Source organism: Eptesicus fuscus, chromosome 14 (genome assembly GCF_027574615.1).
Source record: "Eptesicus fuscus isolate TK198812 chromosome 14, DD_ASM_mEF_20220401, whole genome shotgun sequence".
Lineage (NCBI taxonomy): Eukaryota > Metazoa > Chordata > Mammalia > Chiroptera > Vespertilionidae > Eptesicus > Eptesicus fuscus.
The window spans coordinates 27,790,935-27,815,224 of record NC_072486.1 but is presented as its reverse complement, the minus strand read 5'-3'; the positions used below and the strand labels follow the sequence as shown (position 1 = coordinate 27,815,224).

General features: G+C 44.8%; 1 protein-coding gene across 4 annotated transcripts in view; it reads left to right on the top strand.

Annotated features, from left to right (window-relative positions):
- Positions 1-2,792: 2,792 nt before the first annotated feature.
- Positions 2,793-24,290, top strand: part of GATAD1 (GATA zinc finger domain containing 1) — a 36,876-nt gene continuing 15,378 nt past the window's right edge. For 2 of the 4 annotated variants that reach the window (XR_008558067.1, XM_054725954.1), the window contains exons 1-4: positions 2,793-3,265; positions 4,017-4,145; positions 5,714-5,773; positions 8,120-8,303. Coding sequence is in view for 3 of the 4 variants with exons in the window: in XM_054725954.1 (XP_054581929.1) it covers positions 2,999-3,265; positions 4,017-4,145; positions 5,714-5,773; positions 8,120-8,303 (640 nt within the window). In the remaining variant the exon portion in view is untranslated. Of the gene's footprint in view, positions 3,266-4,016; positions 4,146-5,713; positions 5,774-8,119; positions 8,304-12,366; positions 13,929-24,290 lie in introns of those variants that run through there. The other 2 variants (XM_054725953.1, XM_054725952.1) reach the window with 2 other exon arrangements.

Sequence of the window (24,290 nt, the reverse complement as noted above, 5' to 3'; positions counted from 1 at the left end):
CAGCACATGTAAGAGCCTTGAATAGTTTTCTGTATCACTCAGAATAAAATCCCAAATCTTTACTTTGGTTGACATAACCTTGATCCCAAAGTCTGACAAAGATATTAAAAAAAAAAAGATTATATATCCATCTCACTCATGAACAGACATGCAAAAACCTTAAAATATTGGTTAACCAAATCCAGCCATGTGTGAAAAGAATAGCACATCACAATCATGTTGGATTCATTCCAGGAGTTTCAATGTTCATTTAACATTCAGAAATCTGGATAATCTGCAAGTTAATAAAGAAGAAAAAGGATTCTGCTCATCTCATAGAGAAAACTATTTGTTAATATTCTACATTTGTGATGAAAATAGGAACCGAAGGGAACTTCCTTAACCTGACAAAGGGAATCTACAAAATCTACAGTGTTGGAAGTCATGCTAGTGCATCTCTCTGTGTATAGGGCAAGTGCCAGGGGACTCTTATGGTAGTCATGTTCTATTTCTTAATTTGGTTGCTCAAGTGTGGTTACTTTGTGATAAGTTGTGCAGGAATGAGTTGGATACCTTAGAGTATGTGTATTAGACTTCATTTTAAAAGGTTGTAAAAAATTTTTACAAGGACAAAAAAATGTAGCTCTTTCGATTATCTCAGAAGGGTAGAAAGTGTGACCAGGGAGCTGTCAAGAACAGAAGCTGGAGATCAGTGGGATGAGGGGAAATGGAGAAAAGGGGATGCTGGGTGGTTATGCAGGTGGCTATTTACCCCACCCAGGATAGTGTCCTTTGGTGGAGAGGAAGTTGTTGAACCAGAGCCTACGTTTTCAGTGAAGAGAGGGAGTAACTTGGAGATCAGATGCAGAGGGGGATACATTACCAGGAGAAAGAAATTAGGGAGCATGAAAGTGCACACCTAGATGCCCCTCGCAGAGTGCATCGTTCTAAAATAAGGGAACAGCATCCTTTACTTATTCTCCTCAACCACTTTCACAGTTGATCTTAATCCCCATAGCAGCCCTGGAGAGCAGTTAATATTCTGTTTTACTGTTGGGGAAACCTAGACTCAGAGAGAGGATGACCAAGCCACAGCCCGGCCCCAGGGCTGCTCTAAAGGCCTGTCCAGATATGACACCAAGAGCAGCCACCATGTTGGCAGCCAGTCCTCATCATGGCTCCTCTGTTGATCAGCTAACAGTAAAATAGGAACATTAATACCTTGTTCCACGGGGGTCATAAGCACTGAGATTTCATGACGTCATAGGCATTCAACACATTTGCCTTTCCCCTCTCCCACTCAGCCCACACCACCAACACATTCATCAAGACCTCTCCAAAAATATCCAGTCCCCGAACCCCAGGATCATGGACACAGATATGCAACCACAGCTTTACCAAGTGAAGCTGAGGAGAGAGTCCTTTTCCTGGTGAGGCCTGCACTTACTAGACATTAACAGAGGGGCTGGCTTTTCATGAGTTTGTCCTAAGCCACCTGTTCTAGATTGTGGTCTAGGGAGGTCCCAAGACCCTTGCAGGGAGTCCTTGGGGTCAAAATGGTTTCCCAACAATGCCAAGCCACTTATTTGCCTTTCCGCTCTCATTGCACTGGCATACTGTTCAGAGGGCTACAGGTCATATGACATCACCCAGGTATGATGACATCACTCAATGGTTAATAAACGTGTGCTTTGCCCTGGCTGGTTTGCTCAGTGGATAGAGCGTTGGTCTGCGGACTGAGGGTCCCAGGTTCGATTGCGGTTGGGGGCACATGCCCGGGTTGCAGGCTCCATCCCCAGTAGGGGGCGTGCAGGAGGCAGCTGATCAATGATTCTCATTATTGATGTTTCTATCTCTCCCTCTCCTTTTCTCTCTGAAATCAATAAAAAAATATATATATTTTTAAAATATATTTTATTGATTTTTTACAGAGAGGAAGAGAGAGGGATAGAGTGTTAGAAACATCGATGAGAGAGAGACATCGATCAGTTGCCTCCTGCACAACCCCCACTGGGGACGTGCCTGCAACCAAGGTACATGCCCTTGACCGGAATCGAACCTGGGACCTTTCAGTACGCAGGCCGACGCTCTATCCACTGAGCCAAACCGGTTTCGGCAATAAAAATATATTTTAAAAAATAAATGTGTGCTTGGCATCTTAAGCTGAAATGTCTGCTTCAATTCCTAACACATAAATGTCCATGGATATAATCTATAGCAACAAAAATACTTGGGGGAGTCTAAATTACAATTACAAAATTTTTATTACAGAAGTCCCCATTTCCCCCGCCTTTACGCACCTCCACCCAGCCCCCCCTTCCCTCGGGCTATCACCACACTGTTGTCCGCGTCTGTAGGTTACAAATATATATATATATATATATATATATATATTCCCCCCCCCCCTTGGATAATCCCTTCACCTTCTTTCACCCAGTCCCCCCTCCCCCTCTCCCCTGCCCTCGGACAGCTGTCAGTCTGCTCCATGTCTCCATGCCGCTGGTTCTATCTCATAAAGCGTGTAAAGGGGTCCTGAGTAGGAGAGCCAGATTTAGCAAATGAAAACACAAGACGCCCAGTTAAGTTTGAATTTCAGATAAATACGAATATTGCATGGGATATATATTTTTTTAAAAAATATTCTTTGCTCATCTGAAATTCAAATTTAATTGCACGGTCTGTATTTTACCTGCCAATCCTAGGCCTAAGGCCAAAAAGTTGCAAACAGCAACCTGAATGGCAGCGCGCCCCGCCCTCTCCGGGGGCACTTCCGGTCAGCGGGGCGCGGGTCCCGCCCACCGCCGGAAGCTGCCTCAGGACCGCTGCTCCGCCTCCGGCGCCGCGGGCACCCGGGGTGGTGCTCAGCTGGGCTCGCTTCCGGCCTCCGGGGACCGGGTGTCGCCCGCGCCCAGTCGCTCTCCCTGTCGCTGGACGAGGCGGGCCGGCCATCGGGCGGCCGGGGCCGGCGGTCGCCATTCCCGTGTCGCTGCGCCCGCGGGGGCCGCCCGAGCCGGCCACCATGCCCCTGGGCCTGAAGCCCACCTGCAGCGTCTGCAAGACCACGTCGTCCTCCATGTGGAAGAAAAGCCCGCAGGGGGACATCCTCTGCCTCCACTGCTCGGGCCGGGGCGGCGCGGGCGGCGGGGGCGCGGGCTCGGGGGCCGCCGGCGGGACCGGGGGCAGCGGCGGCGGCGGCGGCGGCGGCGGCGCGGGCCTCGGGGCGGCCACCTTCGCCAGCACCTCGGCCGCCCCTTCGCAGAGCAACGGGGGCGGGGGCGGCAAGCAGGTGAGCTCCCCCGGCCCTTCGCGCGGGCGCAGGCGCAGGCACAGGCTGGGGGGGCAGGGGGGGCGGGGGGCGCGGGACCCCGGGACCCCGGTGTCCGCCGTGTCCAGCTGGGCCGGGCCGGCCGCCACCCCCACCCCTGATGAGCTCTTAACTGGTTCGGCCCGATCTAGGCACCCTTTCTTATGAGAAATTGATAGTCTAAAGAAGCAAGAAAAGTAAAAACCCTTGGGAAACCCCTCCGTTGTGATAATATTTTGGGTAGCAACCAGACGTCTCGTTGGCCCCGCGTAGGCGCAGGTAGGTGAATAGGGTCCTGCCGCAGGGCTCGTCCCTGTTCATCAAGGGCGTTTGGCGTTACGTCCTGTTAATACTGTCGCGCCGTGTAAATGGCAGCATGAGCACTCCAGAGCGGGAAGGCGGTGGCATGCCTATAACCGGGTCTCCGGCGTCGGGGTGTTTCTCTGTTACACATGCCAGTGAACAGGCTTGCTCCCCGCCCAGGCCTTGGCCCTATTGCAGGCAGCTCACGCCTTTTTGGGAGGCTCCGGAGATGCTCGCCGAGGCCCCTCCCTGTTTTCCTGGGCCCAGATAACGGGGTGACCCAGCAGGAGAAGGAAAGGCGCGCCCTGACTTGATTTTTGGAGGCCCGGATGAAGTGCATACTCGGGGACCCCTGCAGGGGGGGTTGTATCGGGACAGCATCCTTTCCACACGTTTTATTCCTTTCTCTTTTTTTTTATTCCTGATGTAGCAGAGTAAGCAGGAAATTCACCGGAGGTCTGCTCGGCTCCGAAACACCAAGTACAAATCTGCTCCAGCTGCCGAGAAGAAAGTTTCCACCAAAGGAAAAGGGAGAAGACATATTTTTAAATTAAAAAATGTAAGATGGTTGTGGATAGTGTTTTTGTTTGTGTTTGTTTTTTCACTGTAACAGCGTTGTGCGCTATGATGTGTCCTGCCACTGCCTCATCTCCCTCCGGGAACTTCCTCCTTCCTCCTGGGAGCTGCTCTGTGATATCCTGGGGAGCGGCCCACACTTGCCGCAGGGGCTTCCGCTCTGTTTCAGGAAGCTCAGGTTTTCCTCTTCCTCTGGGAGGTATGCAGTAGGCGGGTAGAGGAAACATGCACCTTGGATGCGTTTTTTTTGGCTTCTTTATGCAGAGGATTATGGTATGGCCCAAGTGCACTAGGAAACCCTTTTTTCCTTCTTTAAAGATCTGAGTAAATAATAATACTGGAACTTGTTTCCGTATTTGTTATTTTAGCCCCAGAAAAATGTATTTTACTGACTTACGATCAGTTTGATGAATATGAATTAAATTTTTGCTAAACCTTTCTCTATTCTGCTGCAAGAAAACAGATTGTTGAAAGATTTGTGGTGGGGGTGGTTGCAAGCACACTTTCAGTGCAGTAAATTCTTATTACCTTTGTAAACACAAGGGGACTTGGTCAGACACAATGGACAGTGCATTATAGGCAACTTTTTAAAACCTCAGTGTGATATTTCCTTTCCAGAATAGGAATGACTGACTTACCAGTAAAAGCATATTCATTCATAAAACACAAAGGGGCCTCCAGTATATATTGTACAGATTGTGGATTCTTTTCTTACTAAGAGTAGTTGCCTCTAATTTATTTAAGATTTTTATAATTTAATTTTCTAAAAATGAGGCATTTGTTGGCTAGACAAAACATGTTAAGTAAATATTCGTTTGATTATTTATAATTGTATCACTTAAACATGTTTTATTCTTAAGTATGATAAGACTATAGTCTCTGCAATTATTTCAGTATCAGTTTTTCTAGCAAACTCTTCAAGGATGATACCAAGACATATTTTGGGAGGCCTGCTTTCTCTGTTGTGGCATAAAAGTGTATATTTCAGCTTAAGAACAGATTTCAGTGGTGGGTGGATGGTGGCAGATTAATAAGAACTCCCAAGTAAGTTTCTTTTAGCTTTAGTTCAGGCTTACTAGAAAATGGGTTCTGATAGTATCTCAAGTGTTATAGCTGGCTCCATAGTCAGGTTGAGATGGAAAATGTCATCAAGGAAGCACTTTTTCACTTAGTGCTCACCCATTTTTTTATTTATTTCATTTCTGTCATGGTCAGGCCGTTAGAGGCAATATATTTTTATAACTAAAATGTTAATGTATAATAAAGCTCTGAAAGGGCTTGTGTTCGCTCTCAGCAGCATAATCAGAAGCTTGTCCTCTAGTTCCCAGCAATTTTTAAGCGAATGATAGCAGAAATATCAGTGGAAATATTCATATTGCTCTTGGCCACAACATTCAGAAAATCATTTGTCTTTTTGCAGTTTTTGTCACCAAACAACAAATTTAGTGTTTCTCAAATTACAGAACTCTCATATATGATTGGAAAAAATGCCTATATACACCCATACACAGTATGAATGTGCTAATCATTTTACTTTTTTTTTTTTCATAGCCCATCAAAGCGCCTGAGTCAGTTTCCACCATAATCACTGCAGAATCAATCTTCTACAAGGTAAACACCTACTGGGGAAGATTTGGGTCTACTGTATAATGTGCTACTAAAACATTGGGTGGGTCTGAAGGTCTGTGTGATTGTGTTTTTTGTTCTTTAAGCTGTTTCTCCCAGAGGTAGCTATTAGAAAACATCTCACTCAGAGCTGAGATGGGAGGGGAAGTTGCCTATTGAAATATGAGGAAGATCTTGAGAATTTTTTAACACAGATCACGAGAATCATTTTTAAAATACTGATGTATGGTGTGGAGCTGTGAGAGTGAGCCATCCTAGACAATGTGATGGCACTGAAGGGTGAGAAGAACAGAGGCAGGATTTAGACTTGTAGAGGATGTCTAATGGGTAGAGTCAGCACTGGGATTCTAAAATGCCTTTAAGCAGAATTGGGAGGATAAGGGCAGTGGGGAGTAGCACCTACTGGAAGTCGATGGTGAGAGAGAGGGAGTCCACGAATCCTCACCTGAGGAGATATATATATATATACATATATATATATAAATTTTTTATAAATTATATATATAAATTTATAATTTATATATATAATTAAAATTTTTATAAATTATATATATATAATTTTTATATATATATAAATTATAAATTATAAATTATATATATAATTATATATATATAAATAAATTATATATATATAATTTTTATAAAATTATATATATATAATTTTTATAAATTTATATATATATAATTTTTTTTTTAAAGCGAGAGAGTAGAATGGGGTGTGGGGGGAGAGAGAGAGGAAAAGAAAAACATCTGTGTGAGAAAGACATCAATTGGTTGCCTCCTGCACATGCCCCAACCAGGACGTAGATTGAACCTGTAACCCAGGTACGTGCCCTTGACCTGGAATCAAACCCATGACCCTTCGGTGCAAGGGCCGACACTCCAACCACTGAGCACCACTGGCCAGGGCTCTCTGATGTTTCTTCATCTATATTACATAGATTCTATAAAATAGGGCTTGTAAATAGAAACTACTCATTGGGTCAAGTGAGATCATGTATATCTAAGCACCTAACTCTCAGTGAATAGGAACAGTTACCATCATCACATTTTCAAATGTGTGCGTTATTTTCACAGCTAAACATAGACTTTACAGATTAAGTCCAGGAGCAACTGACTAAGCTAAGAACTTCATGTACTAATGATTTTTAGGCATGTGTCGATGGAAAGCACGAGGCCTGTTATTGCAAGTATCAGTAATTTATTACTGTCTGCCATGTGTTCGTGAACCAGCGGGTAGGGGATTGTGGCCCACATTGACTATTCCCGTCCATAATGATCCAGATGCAACAGTCACCCTTGGACATATAGATAATAAGCGTCCAGGAGAAACTCCTGGTCTGTCAGGTGCTCATGTCACAGCTCAGTTACTGGAAATATTTTCTCAGAATCATTTTTATGGTTGAGGTGCGCACCCCAGCAGCTTTATCTGCTGCCAAGGCCCTGTTTTGAGGGAAGCAGCAATGAATCACCCCTGCAGGCTGGTTCCTGCACCTACCTAAGGAAGTGCTGAGTGTCATAAATATTTGGATCAGCTATTATGGTTGTTCAAATGAGAGATTATTTCCAGTTCAAGACCCAGGGAAGAGGAAATGGGGTAGAAGGCAGAGGCAGAGTTCTAAGGGTTCTAAACACAAAATATACACAGGTTAGTTAGTTGGGTATGAAGTAGAGTATGAATAAGACACAAAGCCTTGAATGCCAGAAATACCAGTAACTGTATTGTCAGAGAGTATCACAGAGAACAGGAAGGGAGGAGACAGCTGCCAGTGAGACTAGGGAAAGTAGGGTAAATTGAAGGTAAAAACCTACCCTGAAGACCTATTACAATCGAAGAGCTTCTATCATTTCTTTGGTTTCAGTTTGTAGTATCTCTTTTCCCTAATTGATGGTTGAGGAGGAAGGTATATAGAGCATATTTTCACCAGATAAGCACTGATTTTCAAGCCAGTACAGAGTTAGACCGCTGAGCTAGTGTAGGAACCTCAGCTGCAGCTCTGCCTTTTGTGGCTTTCAGCAAGTCACTTCTGCAGCTCAATTTTTCTAGCCAAAAAAGTAGGGACAGCACTGTTGGTGATAGAAAATTAAAGTATTTTTATAAGCACATTTTCTCCAGATGCAAGCTGTGTGTGTGTAAAATTTTTTTCATTCAAAAGTGAAACAATTTTAGAATTGGCATCAACCATATACACATCAGTTTATTAGTCCATCCCAGAGACCTTTTATTGACCACTTTGAAAACTCTTGCTTTTACATTAAGGAAGTTTCCATTCATAGCTCTGTTGCTGTTCTATTTATTTTAAATGTGGGATTATCTTCTATTTCCACCAGGGGGTATATTACCAAATTGGAGATGTTGTTTCTGTGATTGATGAGCAAGATGGAAAATCCTACTATGCTCAGATCAGGGGTTTTATCCAGGACCAGTACTGTGAGAAGAGCGCAGCACTGACGTGGCTCATTCCCACTCTTTCTAGCCCCACGGACCGATTCGATCCTGCATCCTACATCATAGGTGAGTTTGACAAATGGTATAGGTCCTTGAACCCAGTTAAGTCTCTATTGTTAGGTATAAGAATGCATTAGTCTGCTCAGGCTGCCATAACAAAATACCACAGACTGAATGGCTTAAACAACAGAAATTTATATTCTCATTGTTCTGGAAGCTGGAAGAACCAGATGAAGGTGCTCTCGGTTAGCTGCTGGTGGAGCTCTCTTCCTGGCTTGTGGACTCTCACCTTCTTGTTGTACACAGTCCTTCTTCAGTCTCTTGTAAGAACATCAATCCTGGCGGGTTAGGGTTCCACCCTCATGACCTCATTTAACCTTGATTACCTCCCTACACCCTGTCTCCAAATGCCATCATTTGAGGGTTAGGGCTTCAACATATGAATTAGGGAGGAATACAATTCAGTCCATAACAAAGAAGCATAAGTATCATTAAGTCCTCATAGCTTTATAGAAAACAGAAGAACATTTATACAGCTGGATTTTGCGTGCTGTCAGTTGTTTGGAGTTAGGCCTGCATGCGCCTACTAAAAAGTAATGTGGATAAGATTTTTTTAAGTGACCCAAGATTAAACTATTAAAATTTATTGCTCAGGAACTAGGTTATTTAGGTTACTTATAAAAATCTACTAAAAATAATTTCTGAAGGAACTATCACAGTTATTTCTAGAATCTTACATATTCTCAATATGCATCCTTCTTCATGTTACACATAATCATTCTAGACCAAGTATGTCAAACTCAAAGGCTAACATGGGCCAAATAAACAAGGTTTAAGTTTATGTGGGCTGCAATAAAACAAAAGCTTCAATTTTCATAGAAACGTAGGTTTATTTCGATAGAGGCATGCTGAATACAAAGGACTGAAATAAATGAGTCATTGTTAACATAAAATAATAGAACATTTTAATAAAAATTAATTTTTTTCTTGAACATTAACTTAACCAGACACTGAATAACTGCACAAATTAATGTAACACAAATAAACCTATTTTTCTTGTTCTCCAAAAGTGAAATTTTTCCTGTTGTGCACACCAAACAAGTCAGTACAAGACTAATGACGTGGCGGTCGGCTGCTAAAATATTCGCTGCTAGTATTAGTGGAGAGAAATGATGCACCTGTGCATAAGTCGCATAAGGGTAATGAATGCAACACGATTATAGTAATCAGTCATTAGTGAGTAGTTCTTTATTAATAATTATATATAACAGGATATTGTAAAAAGTTACAAAATTTTTATTAAAACATTTCTTATATACCGTTATATTGGCTGGGCCGCGAGTTTGACATGCTTGTTCTAGACCTTTTATAACATCATTGTCGATCATTGAAATGGCAGCCACTGTACTCCAACTAATTTCAGTGCTGCCAAAAGAAATGGTACAAGCAGTGCTTTCTGTAGACTCACAAGCAGTTACTGAGTAATTCAATGTTGAAAGTATTCAGAGTTCTGTAACTCTGAACTTTGTAACCTTTCTGCAATGGGCATAGGTTACTTTTGCACTGAGGAAAAAACGTAGCATTTCTTAGGGAGAACTCAGGGACAAATAACATTCCACTGTTAATGTCTCCTGCATGTCAGGTTTGATACATGACCAGTTTTCTGCTTATCCTATCTAATAAAAGAGTAATATGCAAATTGACTGTCACTCCAAGACACAAGATGGCCATCCCCATGTGCTCAAAGATGGCTGCCCCCATGTGGACACAAGGTGGCCGCCACAAGATGGCCTGCAGGGGAGGGCAGTTGTGGGCAGTTAGGGGTGACCAGGCCAGCAGAGGAGGGCAATTGGGGGAGACCAGGCCAGCATGAGAGGGCAGTTGTGGGGGATCCAGGCCTGCAGGGGAGGGCAGTTGTGGGTGATCAGGCCTGCAGGGGAGAGCAGTTGGGGGGGACCAGGCCTGCAGGGGAGGGCAGTTAGGTGTGACTGGGCCAGCAGAGGAGGGCAGTTAGGGGTGACTAGGCCTGCAGGGAGGGAAGTTAGGGGCGACCAGACTGTCAGAGGAGGGCAGTTAGGGGTGACTAGGACGGCAGGGGAGGGTATTTAGGGGCAATCGGGCCAGCTGGGGCGCAGTTAGACATCGATCAGGCTGGCAGGAGAGTGGTTAGGTGGTGATCAAGCTGGCAGGCAGAAACAGTTAGGGGCAATCAGGCAGAGGCAGGCGAGCAGTTGGGAGCCAGCAGTCCTGGATTGTGAGAGGGATGTGCCAGATTGGAGAGGGTGCAGGCTGGGCAGAGGGACACCCCTACCCCGTGCACGAATTTCGTGCACTGGGCCTCTAGTCTTATATAATAAAAGCCTAATATGCTAAGTGTCCAGTCGGCCACTCAACCAATCAAAGCGTAATCTATAATAATAAAAGTGTAATATGCTAATTAGACCAGCTGTCCTTCCGGATGGAGCCGGGGCTGCGAGAGAAGCCCAGGTCCTGGGTGCCTGCTGGTGGCCGGAAGGAAGCTGGTGCCAGCAGCCAGGGGAAGGAAGACCTACACTTGCACAAATTTCGTGCATCAGGCCTCTAATATGCTAATGATATGCTAAGGCTGTTCAACCACTTGCTATGATGTGCACTGACCACCAGGGGCCAGTCGACCAGTCACTATGATGTGCACTGACCATCAGGGGTCAGTTGCTCCAACTGGTAGGTTAGTTTGCTGCTGGTGTCCGGCCAATCAGGACTGAGCAAGACGGGCTGGACATGCCCTGGAGCCCTCCCGTGGTCCCTCCTCAGCTGGCCAACCTCCCGTGTCCCCCCCCCCCCCCAGCCTTGATCGTGCACCGGTGGGGTCCCTTGGACTGGCCTGTGCCCTCTCGCAATCTCGGACCCCTTGGGGGAATGTCAGCCGGTTTTGGCCCGATGGTGGAACAACTAGTTGCTATGACACACACTGACCACCAGGAGGCAAATGCTCAATGCAGGAGCTTCCCCCTGGTGGTCATTGTGCTCTCACGGGGGAGCGCCGCTCAGCCAGAAGCCAGGCAGCCGTGGTGGCGGAAGCCTCTCCTGCCTCCACGGTGACTGGGCCTAAGCTGTGAGTCAGACATTCCCCAAGGGCTCCCGGACTGCGAGAGGATGCAGGCTGGGCTGAGGGACCCAACCCCCAGTGCATGAATTTCAGGCCTCTAGTAAGTATATAAAAGGGTAGACTTTCATTACCTGATTGATTAGATAGGATTGTCAGCAGAGGCAGTGATGTGACAGAATTTCCTCCAGCTCCTCCCCCACCTCCTCTTCCTCTTCCTCTGACACCAGAGCACAAACTTGGGGGCCAGACTGTCTGGGTTCGTAGCCTGTACACTTACCAGCTGTGTGATATTGGGCAAGTTCCTTAATCCTTCTTGTCTCATTTTCCTCATATGTAAAATGGAAATAATAATAGTGCCTACCACAGTGGGCTTTGTGAGGATTCAGTGTATTGATATACACTGAGTGGCCAGATTATTATGATCTCTGAACGCATAATAATCTGGCCACTCAGTGTGTAGCCTATATAATAAAAGGCTAATATGCAAATTGTCCCCTCGACCAGGAGTTCTACCAGCAGGCAGGCTGGCCAACTGCCCATGTCCTCTCGCCCTGGCCAGACTGGCTGGACCCCACCCATGCACGAATTCATGCACTGGGCCTCATATAGATAGATAGATAGATAGATAGATAGATAGATAGATACATACATACATACATACATACATACATACACACATACACACACACATTCACACACTGAGTGTCCAGATTATTATGCGTCCAGGGATCCTAATAATCTAGCCATTCAGTATATGTCAGTACTAAGAACAGTGCAGACATATAATAATCGCTATATAAGGCTAAGTAATTTTTTTTTAAGATTCCTTTCTATATTAAGTCACTGTTTTGGGGAGAATGCTATATTCCTTAAACAGTTAAAATTTTAAAAAATGATGAGTAACTTCATAGTAATATATGTTCCAAGGGCTAATGTCAGGTACCACCAGATTGGTTTCTCCTAGTGTCTAGGCATTTTAACATTTTATGATAATGATATCTATGTTCAAAATGTGTTTAACCTTTCCATTGGCGCCTTTAGGACCAGAGGAGGATCTTCCCAGGAAGATGGAATACTTGGAGTTTGTCTGTCATGCACCCTCTGAATATTTCAAGTCACTTTCATCACCATTTCCCACAATTCCCACCAGACCAGAAAAGGGCTATATATGGACTCATGTTGGACCTACTCCTGCAATAACTATTAAGGAAACAGTTGCCAACCATTTGTAGTTTAAAAAGTAAAACTGGATTTCCAGTTATCGTCTATTCATACTACTACAAGATATGCCACATGTTCATTTAATGAAATTCTTAGATGGAAAAATGACTAAAAAGTTTTTCCCTACCACACAGTAATCATTAGTTTATTTATTACTAGTCACTTGGAAAACAAAAAAGGATAGGAAAGAATTAAATATATTTTGAAGTTAAATGTTACAGTCTGTATGGGTATCTTCCCAAGGACCATTAGAAACATAGTGTCTATTTTTTATCCATAATTTATTTCTAGAAACTCATAAAATGGATTTTATTTTTCTATAAGGACAAATATGAATTAAGGTTTGGATTTCTGATGAAGGACTTAACTCAATAAAATGTAGCTAAGACCAGTTTATCTGTCACAAAGTTACACAGACTTTTATATAGGAAATGCCATTGCAGACTGCTGGCTGGTTTAACCTGAAGGAAAAGTGATTGGTGGATAATTTTATGAGCCCAGGCCGTTCAAATTTGCATCTAATTCTTCTGTAGCAAAGAGGGATTCAGAATCATTTTGTTGATCTTAATATCACTTATCAGTCAAAACAAGCCTTTCAGTCAAACCATAAAATTTTATAGTGCAGACAGTTAACTTCACTAAAAGCACACGGGAAACATTGACAGTTGAGGTGCCCCACTTGGTCGTTTCTTGACTACCATTAGAACAACCGTTAGTCGTAAAAATGATTAATAGGTCAACTATAATTGGAAAATTTTTAAGTTTTTTGTAATTAAAAATAAAGGTTTAATAGATCATTAGCATTGATATCTAAAGAAGTCCACTCCAAAGTTAAACCACCTGCTATAAACTCATAATAATGGGCTAAACAATACCTTGGATTTAGAAGGCCTGTTGTTTGTGAAATTCCCCAGAATTCAGGTACAGGTTTACTTCAAGTGCAAGTCAGTTAAGTCAGGGTGCAACAGTAGGAAAATGGGAAGAAGAAGAGATTGTACACACTTGCCTCCTCTTCTGACTTAGCATTTTTTAACCCAGGAGAATTTGTCAGGACCTAACTTAATCAGAGTGATTTTGAACTGTAGCACTTTTAACTGTTACCCCTTTCTATCCAATTACTGTTTGTGTGTTAGAAGGAAGCAGCTGGAGATAGTTTTATGTCCATAGTTAGCTCTGTTGTTATCTTTCTGTTCACAAAAATTATGGTAAAATTGATTGTAAATACCATTGTAAATAACTATCTAAATGCTAATGTTCAATGTATTTTAAATGTATTAAAATGTATTTTAAAAAACACATTTTAATACAATGTATTTTTCACTATGTATTTTCCACAATGTATTAAAATGTATTTTTTAAATAAATCTTTATTGTTTAGATTATTACAGTTGTTCTTCTTTTCCCCCCCCCATAGCTCCCCTCCACCCGGTTCCCACCCCACCCTCTGCCCTTATCCCCCTCCCCACACTGTCCTCATACATAGGTGTACGATTTTTGTCCAGTCTCTTCCCACACCCCGCACACCCCTTTCCCCTCGAGAATTGTCAGTCCACTCCCTTTCTATGCCCCTGTTTCTGTTATATTCACCAGTTTATTCTGTTCATCAGATTTTTTTATTCACTTGATTTTTAGATTCACTTGTTGATAGATATGTATTTGTTGTTCATAATTTTTATCTTTACCTTTTTCTTCTTCCTCTTCTTAAAGAATACCTTTCAGCATTTCATATATAATACTGGTTTGGTGTTAATGAACTCCTTAGCTTTTTCTTATCTGTGAAGCTCTTTATCTGACCTTCAATTCCGAATGATAGCTTTGCTGGGTAAAGTAATCTTGGTTGTAGGTTCTTGCTATTCATCACTTTGAATATTCCTTGCCACTCCCTTCAGGCCTGCATGGTTTCTGTTGAGAAATCAGCTGACAGTCGTATGGGTATTCCCTTGTAGGTAATTAACTATTTTTCTCTTGCTGCTTTTAATATTCTCTCTTTGTCTTTTGCTCTTGGCATTTTCTTTATGATGTGTCTTGGTGTGGTCCTCTTTGGATTCCTTTTGTTTGGGGTTCTCTGCGCTTCCTGAACTTGTAAATCTATTTCTTTCACCAGGTAGAGGAAGTTTTCTGTCATTATTTCTTCAAATAGGTTTTCAATATCTTGTTCTCTCTATTCTTCTGGCACCCCAATAATTCGGATGTTGGTACGCTTGAAGTTGTCTCAGAGGCTCCTTATACTATCTTCATATTTTTGGATTCTTTTTGCTTTTTGCTTTTCTGGTTGGGTGTTTTTTGCTTCTTTATATTTCAAATCTTTGCTTGATTCTTGGGATCCTCTAGTGTGCTGTTAGATTTCTGTATATTGTTCTTTATTTCAGTTAGTGTATGCTTAATTTCTAGTTGGTCCTTTTTCAAATCCTTGAGGGTCTAACTAAATTTATTGGCTTTTTTAGAAAATTTTTGAAAAACCTTATAACCGTGGTTTTGAATTCTATATCCAGTAGTTTGCTTTCCTCCATTTCTGTCATTTGTGACCTGTTTCTTTGTCTCCGTATTTTGGCTGCTTCCCTGTGTTGATAGGGTGGCTTTGTGTGCTAGGTGTCCTATAGGGCCCAGTGGCTCAGCCTCCCCAGTTACCTGAGGTGGACACTCTTGGTGCACCCCTTTGTGGGCTGTGTGCACAGTCTTGTTGTAGTTAAGCCTTGATTGTTGTTGGTATAATTGGGAGGAATTGGCCTCCAGGCCAATTGGCTGTGAGGATCAGCTGTGTCTACGTTGGGAGAACTTCTGTGCTGGAGACACCCTTATGGGGCAAGACTTGCTTCAATGGGGTTTTGGTGCTCACTGAGTCTGCCCCCTGAGTGTGTCCCTTATGGATCTGAGGAGTTGTAATCTGGATGGTCCCACGCTGACCACTGGGTACACTGGCTCTTGGATCTCCAAGGAGGTGCTAATTTAGCCTCTGCCTGAGGCCACCCAGCAGGAGCTATGGAGAGATCTGCAGATTCCTCTTCTTTGTTTGGGGTTTGGAGGTGCCCAGATGAGGCCCAGCTGTGAAGCAGTGCTAGCTGCTGTGGGGCCTTGGGCCTTCTTTTGGAAGTTCTGGGGCTCTCTGACCCAGCTGCAGTTTGTTAGGTAATTTTAGATTTCAAAGGGCCAGGCCATTCATATATGCAAAAGCCTCTGCTCACAGCTTGGCTGGGATGGGGTCTCAGGGAATTAACAGGGCGGGGCAAACAGCTATGGCTTCCCGTCAGCCCTGCCCTAAGAGGCCCCCAGGTCTCAGTGTCCCTCTGTAATTGCTGCAAGCACCTCTGAGTTCTGCCCACTGCCAGACAGCCCAGTTTCTCCCCGTATGAGTCTGGGTCCCCAGAGTCTCGCCCGGAACTGGAGTTCAGAGCAGTCGGGAGCTTGTGTCTCCCTCCCGATTGAAAAAGACAGCCGTGTCCTCAGTTGCCAGCCCTCTCTGCGAGCTCCTCCTCCGTACCTCTGCTCTTTACTTCTGCAGCTCCTCTGAGTTTCATTGTGCTTTTCTCTTTCCTTCTGGTTGTAGAATTTCTACTCAGCCAGCCTTCCTGTGGTTCTGGATGATGTCTGTTTTGTCTTTTAGTTGTAGTTTTGAAGTGGTTGTGCGATGCAGCAATTTCAGGTGTTTACCTATGCTGCCATCTTGGTTTCTCAAAATGTATTTTTGCAATGTATTTACTTTTGGTTTATTTCATTTGTTTCATTTAAACAATTAAATAGGGCTTTCTATCCAAAAATGGTATACACAGAAAACAGCAGTGTTGTTGTATTCATAAGTTGGAGTGACAGCTTCCTCATCAATACCTAATAGATTTTAGGAAAATCCAAGAATGGCTGACTGATAAAATGAACACTTAGTGCAAGATATTTGTTAAAATCAGGAAATATTTTTTAAATATATTTTATTGATTTTTTACAGAGAGGAAGGGAGAGGGAGAGAGAGTTAGAAACATTGAGAGAGAAACATCGATGAGAGAGAAACATCAATCAGCTGCCTCCTGCACACCCCCTACTGGAGATGTGCCCACAACCAAGGTACATGCCCTTGACCGGAATAGAACCTGGGACCCTTGAGTCTGCAGGCCAACGCTCTATCCACTGAGCCAAACCCGGTAGGGCTAAAATCAGGAAATACTTTAAAACCAGAATATATGCTGACTTTATAAATTTACAGATACTTATTGTATCATTTTATTTTTGTTGCAGCATCTTTTAAAATATGTTGAATTTTTACTTTCTTCCTCAACGAACACCGATGGCTCCCATTGCTTACAGGGCAGATTCATACCTTTTTTCCTGTTATCAAAGGCCTGCCCCAGCCTAGTCCCCACCTCGTCTCCCCCTTCTTACCACCACTGAAATGTTCCCCGGGCGCTCTCCTCATTTTCCTGACTCTGAGTTCTTGTTCATTCTGTTTTCTCCAACTCCACCGCACAACAAGGCCTTTTCTGTTCTCCCCCATATCCCGAATCAATTCATGGTTTTCATTGCGTCTATAAAATAGCACAAATAAGTCTGAAGAACCATGCAGCATCTTGCAGCTTAGATCCTATTCAGCCTGCCGAACTGTTCCTTTTTCAGGAATGTGGATACCATGCAAAATTCTAATAACCTTGTTTTTACCTATTGTGGCTCGCTTAGGGCCCTCAACTTGTCTCCTTGGGACCTTCCAGATTCCCATGGCTCTTTTAAATCAATCTCTATTTTATTCTGTTACATTGCATTTAACCTTTTGCACTCAGATGTCGAGTGTGACTCGACACGGTTAGCATTAAAATAAAGGAATCGAGAAAAAAGCAAGCGAGTGCTAAGGGTTAAATTTCTACTTCTGTTGGCCCCATCCCCACCCCTGTGTTTTCTGGGGGCAGAGATGATGTGTTTTACTTACTCAGCTTTGCAACTCCAACAGCAACTAACCCAGTCCTGGCTTATGGGAGGAGCTGAGTGTAGAGTTCACATTCGATGTCCTTAAGATGCCTGTTGATATTTCACTTAATACTAGTTCATCGTAACTTGGGCTTAAACTTCAAATTCTCTTGTGAACAGCCACCTCAAGTGGAATTTCAAATTGTTATATTCTACATTAGTATTAGACTAGAAGCCCAGTGCACGAAATTCGTGCACGGCGGGGGGTTGTCCCTCAGCCCAGCCTGTACCCTCTCCAATCTGGGACTCCTGGAGGGATGTCTGACTGCCCGTTTAGGCCCGATCCTGGTGGGGATCGGGCCTAAACGGGCAGTCGGACATTCCTTTCACAATCCAGGACTGCTGGCTCCCAACTGCTTGCCTGCCTGCCTTCCTGATTGCCCCTAACCGCTTCTGCCTGCCAGCCTGGTCACCCCATAACCACTCTGCTGCCACCCTGGTTGATGCTTAACTGCCCCCCTGCCAGCATGTTTGCCCCCAACTTCCCTCCTCTGCCAGCCTGGTCACCCCTAACTGCCCTCTCCTGCAGGGTTGATCACCTCCAACTGCCCTCCCTTGCAAGCCTGGTCCCTCTCAACTGCCCTCCCTTGCAGGCCTGGTCCCTCATAACTGCCCTCCCTTGCAGGCTGGCTGCCTCCCAACTGCCCTCTCCTGCTGGCCATCTTGTGGTGGCCATCTTGTGTCCACATGGGGGCAGCTATATTGTGTGTTGCAGTGATGATCAATCTGCATATTACTCTTTTATTAGATAGGATAGAGGCCTGGTGCACGGGTGGGGGCCAGCTGGTTTGCCCTGAAGGGTGTCCTGGATCAGGGTGAGGGTTCCCTTGGGGTGTAGAGCAGCCTGAGCGAGGGGCCTGTGGTGGTTTGCAGGCTGGCCACGCCCCCTGGCGACCCAAGAGGAGGCCCTGGTATCTGGAATTTATTTTCCTTCTACAATTGAAACTTTGTAGCCTGGAGCGGAGCCAAGTCTGCTGTTCCCTCCGGGGCGGCAGCCATTTCTGTGGCAGTTAATTCACCTTCTACAATTGAATCTTTGTAGCCTTAAGCGGGTGAGCCCGGCCAGGGCAGGTGGAAAGCTTTGCTTCCCCTGTTGCCGCCGGCAACCCTGGCCTGCTCTCTCAAGCTCCATTCTGCCACCATTTGTTTGAATTTGTTTACCTTTTATAATTGAAACTTTGTAGCTTGAGTGGAGGCTTAGGCCTGGCAAGGGCAGGCAGAAAGCTTGGCTTCCTCTGTTACCTAGGAAACCTTGCTCTCTGTGGCTGTAGCCATCTTGGTTTGGGTTAATTTGCATACTCGCTCTGATTGGATGGTGGGCGTGGCTTGTGGGTGTGTTGGAGATATGGTCAATTTGCATATTTGTCTATTATTAGATAGGATTGTTTTAATATTGTTTTAACAGGAGGTTCTTAAGATGATCTTCAATGCTCTTACACAAATAAATCTTAATGTGAGTAGCTGAAAAGATTATCCCAAACTATTCAGGTTCTTGGCTTTGAAAGGCTTTCCACGACTGTTTTCCATAGAGAAGTTTGAAACACAATTGCATTTCAGCCATAAGTAAGTGGAAGCATAAGGGCACTGGGATAAAAATGCATACAATTATTTTACATGTGTGTGTACATAGATACATAGAGATGTTGTACATACTCAGAATGATGTTCTGTCATGGACCAGAGAAGGGAGGGGCATTTTGTGGATTTTGTTTTGCCACCCTGGGCATGTTTTAGGAACTGTGTTTTTACTTCATACCAAATGTGTAAACCATACCTTTTGCAAGAAGGTGTATCTCCTACACCCCAAAAATATAAACCAAGAGGTCAGCTCCAGGGAGAAATAAGGAATGCCTAAGTTATTTGTGTGTGTTTTCTTTATACTTTTCAGTATTTTCCAACTTGTACAATGAGCATATATACACAGACACATTTGTTTGTAGGCTGCCCAACTGGCATGGGACCACCAATTTTTACTCCATTAGAACATTTATTTATTTTTTTAAATATATTTTATTCATTTTTTTACAGAGAGGAAGGAAGAGGGATAGAGAGCTAGAAACATCGAAGAGAGAGAAACATCAATCAGCTTCCTCCTGCACATACTGGGGATGTGCCCGCAACCAGTGCACATGCCCCTGACTGGAATCGAACCTGGGACCCTTCAGTCCGATGCTCTATCCACTGAGCCAAATGCTCTATCCACTGAGGCCAAACTGGTTAGGGTTCCATTAGAGCATTTAATACAAAGTAGCTCTTAAACCCTTGTAAGGGAGATCAATGGCATGCTGAGGAAATAAACTCAGATATTTAGTTACTTTGATCTATTCATTTAGTAATTCTAGGGAATAACTCAGGTGTGACATTGTTCGGCTTCATCAGCTCCTGGGCCAGGCACAGGTTTAGCTCCGTGAGGAAGAGCTCCTGCCTCATCCAAGTTGGAGGCTTGGCAAGCGGGAGAGACTGGTGCAGGTTCGAGTTTGTCCTTTCTCTCCTCCAGTTCAAGTGTGTCTTCCCTTCCAGACTGCCTGTCCTGCTGATTGTAGGCCTGGGGCCCAGATGCAGAAGCAAAAGCCTCACACAGACTCCTCCACAGGTTCCCACAACTGTGTCAGGTAACATCTCTCTCACAGCTCCTTTATTCTATAGCATTGCTAGTGTTGTTTCTCTGGTCAGGTCCTGGTGCGGAAACCCTGATGGATAAGTCCCTGCTGTTTTTCATTATAAGCTACATAGAATTATTTGGCCTTAAAAAAAAACTATGTATATGTATTACTTTGATATGTTTTTTACAATGAAAAGTAATGAAGGAAACCACTTAGAGAAAGAGGAACAGATTGGATTATAAAAATTAATTTCTATCTGTCACAAAATGTGTATACAAAATTAAAAACCAAACAACTCTCTCTTCCTTTTTCTTTTTTCTGTTAAAGAAGTGGAATCATTAACTCACATTTCTTATTCAACACGACAGACTGGCATGTAATTACTCAACTACAAGCTGAAAAATTACCATCATAGCCTCAACTTCTTGTAACATCACTATTTCCAACTACTTTAACTTTTATGTTAGAAGCTGGGTAGAAGGGAGGAGGTTTATAACAAAAACATCTATATGCCTTGCCCTGGCCGGGTGGCTCAGTTAGTTGGACTGTGGACCCAACACCGAAAGGTTGTGGGTTTGCTTCCCGGTCAGGGCACATACCTAGGCTGTGGGTTCAAAACCCGATACGAAAGGCAACCAACTGATGTTTCTCACATCAATGTTTCTCTTTCCCTTCTTCTCTCTAAAATCAAAACACATCTTCCAGGGAGGAGTTTTAAAAAATAGAACAAAAAAAAACCCCACCCCACTTATGTACCTAAAATACTTCTCCGCATGGATCTGGAAGGTGTGAGTAAAAAAGAAACAGTAACTTCAGAATGAAGGATAAAGGTGCTGCTGTAAAAATATAATTTAAAAACACACACAACTCTTTCAGCCTAGAAATCCTCTCCACAAAGGTAACAGCAGCGGAAAACACCTTGATGCACTTGGCCAAGGGGCTGATTGCAAAGACAGAACTCAACCCTTTCTGGAGCCAAACAGATGCGCCCCATTGCATAGAAGTTCTCAAGATAAACAATAACTGGTTGTCAACTAAGAGAACTCGACGGCACCCTTAGCTACACACAGTTCTTCCTAACAGCCTGCTAACTGGGGAGACCACCTGCATGAACCAAACTTCATCCAGAGGCTGGGGGACGAGCTGTCCTTACGAAGGGAGGTACCCTCACAGCCTGGAGGTAGGCCCCTGTGTCCTCAGACAGGAGAGCGTGCTGCCCCCATGCTCGTGTTGCAAAGAGGTGGCGCCCAGGTCTTGGAGGGAGACGTTCCTATTTTTTACATAAAGCTGGCAGGGCTTATTTAGTTTCTAAAAAGGAACATTTCAAGGAGCCTGAGAAAATAGCTGTATTTATAAGTTTTCTATGGTAGGTATTCTGACAAAAATATCTACCTTAAGAGTAAATCTCTTCCCTTATTTTTAACAGGGAATGGAAGCCTCTTACGTGAAGGTCATATTCACCCTGTAAACTGGGAAGAGGCAGTGGGCAGCTTCCCACACAGGCCCTCATGGCAGGGCCCCCGCTGGCACCCTGGTCTCTGCCAGCGTGTTAAGGTGGAGGCCCCTCAGGGTTTGGTTGGAGACCCGAGAGGGGAGTGGATTCCATTCCCAGCTCCCCCAGCAGCCTGTGGGAGGGCACGGCCTGCACAGCCACACCTGGTGACCCTCAGCATTGCGGCTCTGTCAACAGGTCTAAGAGGTCCTGAATGTACTTACAAAGGCCGGAAACTGCGCCTGTGCCTGATGGAGGAAAGCTCCTTGTCTGTCCAGTCTCCTCTGCGCCTGGCAGGGTCCCAGACAGATCTCATGGAACAATCCGCCTTCTGTTTCAACGCGTAATCGTGCGGATTGCGAACCTGTGCTTAGATCCCGCCGTCCCCCCACCTTGATGCCCGTGAATCACACACACCCCAGAATCGCCTCTGGAGCTTTAAAAAAGCGAACAAACTACAGCTGCTGCTCGAGGCTCCGGGCGGACAATGAAATGAGAGCTTCTGAGAGGCGGCCGGGCCTCGCTGGTTCCGAAGAATCCAGGGAAACCAGAACCGGTTCAAAAAACGTTTACAGTTCCGGGGGGCTTCTAATGTGCCCCAGAAATGAGACGCCTGCCGAGGCTCCTTCTCTTGTATCTGTTATCAGGTTCAGCTGGTAAAAGCTTGGATTTCTACAAAGGGAGGAGGAGACCTGCCGGAACCCTGCTTTGGGACAATTTAGGAAGATGATCAAGGCCTGTTTACACCAATCAACCTCCCAGAGGGTAACTCATCCATCGGGCCCAGGAGTGGAGGCTCCGCACAGACCTGAGCCTGCACCAGCCGGCGGGACCTGCAGGCGCACCTGTGCGCCCAGCTCAGCTGCAGGCGGTTCACCGGGACGCGGGCCGCCAGCCAATCCGGCTCCTTCCCCGGTCCCCGCACGCCCCGCACGGGCGCTCCCTCTCCCGCCGGCACCCGCGAACGGGGCTCCGCGGCCTGTGGGTTCCGGCTCCCCCAGCCCCGCTGCCTGCCGCTGCCTCTCGGTGAGTTTCCCTGGGGTTGGGGTGGAGCTCCGCTTGGGGTGCGTTCTGAGCTCTGGGAGTTGGTTTGTCCTAAACCGGGGGGCGGGGTGGGGGGAGGATTGCGGTGAGAGCCCAGAGGTGTCCTGGTGAGGCCGGGTGGGCCACAATGATGTTTGGGGATGTAGCCGCCCTCATCCACAGGGTCAGCGAGGGAAAACAGTGGGTACCCCTCCATCTAAGCAAGCAAGATAGCAGCCCCTAGCAGTGGTCGGCAAACTCATTAGTCAACAGAGCCAAATATCAACAGTACAAGGATTGAAATTTCTTTTGAGAGCCAAGTTTTTTAAACTTAAACTTCTTCTAACGCCACTTCTTCAAAATAGACCCGCCCAGGCCGTGGTATTTTGTGGAAGAGCCACACTCAAGGGGCCAAAGAGCTGCATGTGGCTCGGGAGCCGCAGCTTGCCGACCACGGCCCTAGGGCACGCACTGAACCCTCCCGCTAACTCAGCGTAAACTGCGGGGGGCTTGGGGAAATAACTTAAGAAAGTCAGACTGTTTTCATCAGTGACACATCAACGTTGAAGCAGGCACGGCCTGGCTGTAGCTGAGTTGGGTAGAGCGTCCTCCAGGTCCACCAAGGCCGTGGGTCCTCCCTGGTCAGGGAGCACACAGAATCAGCCAGTGAAGGCGTAAATCAGTGGGACAACGAATTGATAGTTCGCTCTCTCTCAAATCAGTAAGTTTTTAAAAAATAAAAATAGGCATAGGTCAGACTATTAAAAGCCTGACTTTTCCCCCAATTACCATCGACATATCCTCCTATATAATAAAAGGCTAATATGCAAATTGTCCCCTTGGGAGTTCCACCCACTGGGAGTTCCACCGCTCACTGCTGAGGAACGAAGGAAGGCCCCATTAGCCCTGATTGCCGGCCAGGTGTAGGGACCCTACTCGTGAACTCCGTGCTCTGGGCCTCTAGTAGCAGTATATCAGTATCAGGTGTACAGCATGGATTAGACACTTACATAATTACAAACTGGTCCCTCCAATAAATCCAGTACCCACCTGGCACCACACATAGTTATTACAATATTATTGACTATATTCCCTATGTTGTACTTTAAAGCTCATAACTCTTTTATAAGTGCTGATTTGTACACCTTAATCCCTCCCCCTTTTTCACCTAGCCTCCCAAGCTACTTCCTATCTATATCTATGAGTTGTGTTTTTTTTTTATCAGTTTACTAGAGACGCATGAAATTCGTGCACAGCTAGGGTCCCTTGTCCTGGCCTGCAATCAGGGCCAATTCCCCATCTGGTGATGGGGGCCTGAAGGCTGGGGAAGCCCCCTGGTGGTCAGTGAATGTCATAGCGACTGGTCGTTCTGCCGTCCAATCGATTTGCATATTATGCTTTTATATATATCGATTATCTATGAGTTTAATTTGTTTTTTAAATTCTACTTACAAGTGAAATCATATGGTATTTGTCTTTCTCTGACTTATTTTACTTAGCATAATACCCTCTAGGTCTATCCATATTGTTGCAAATGGCAATATTTCTTTCTTTTTTTTTTTTTTTTATTGCTGAGTGATATTCTATTGTATATATGCACCATTTCTTCTTTATCCATTTGTCTATCGATGGACACTTAGGTTGCTTCCATATCTTGGCTATTACAAATAATGCTGGAATGCA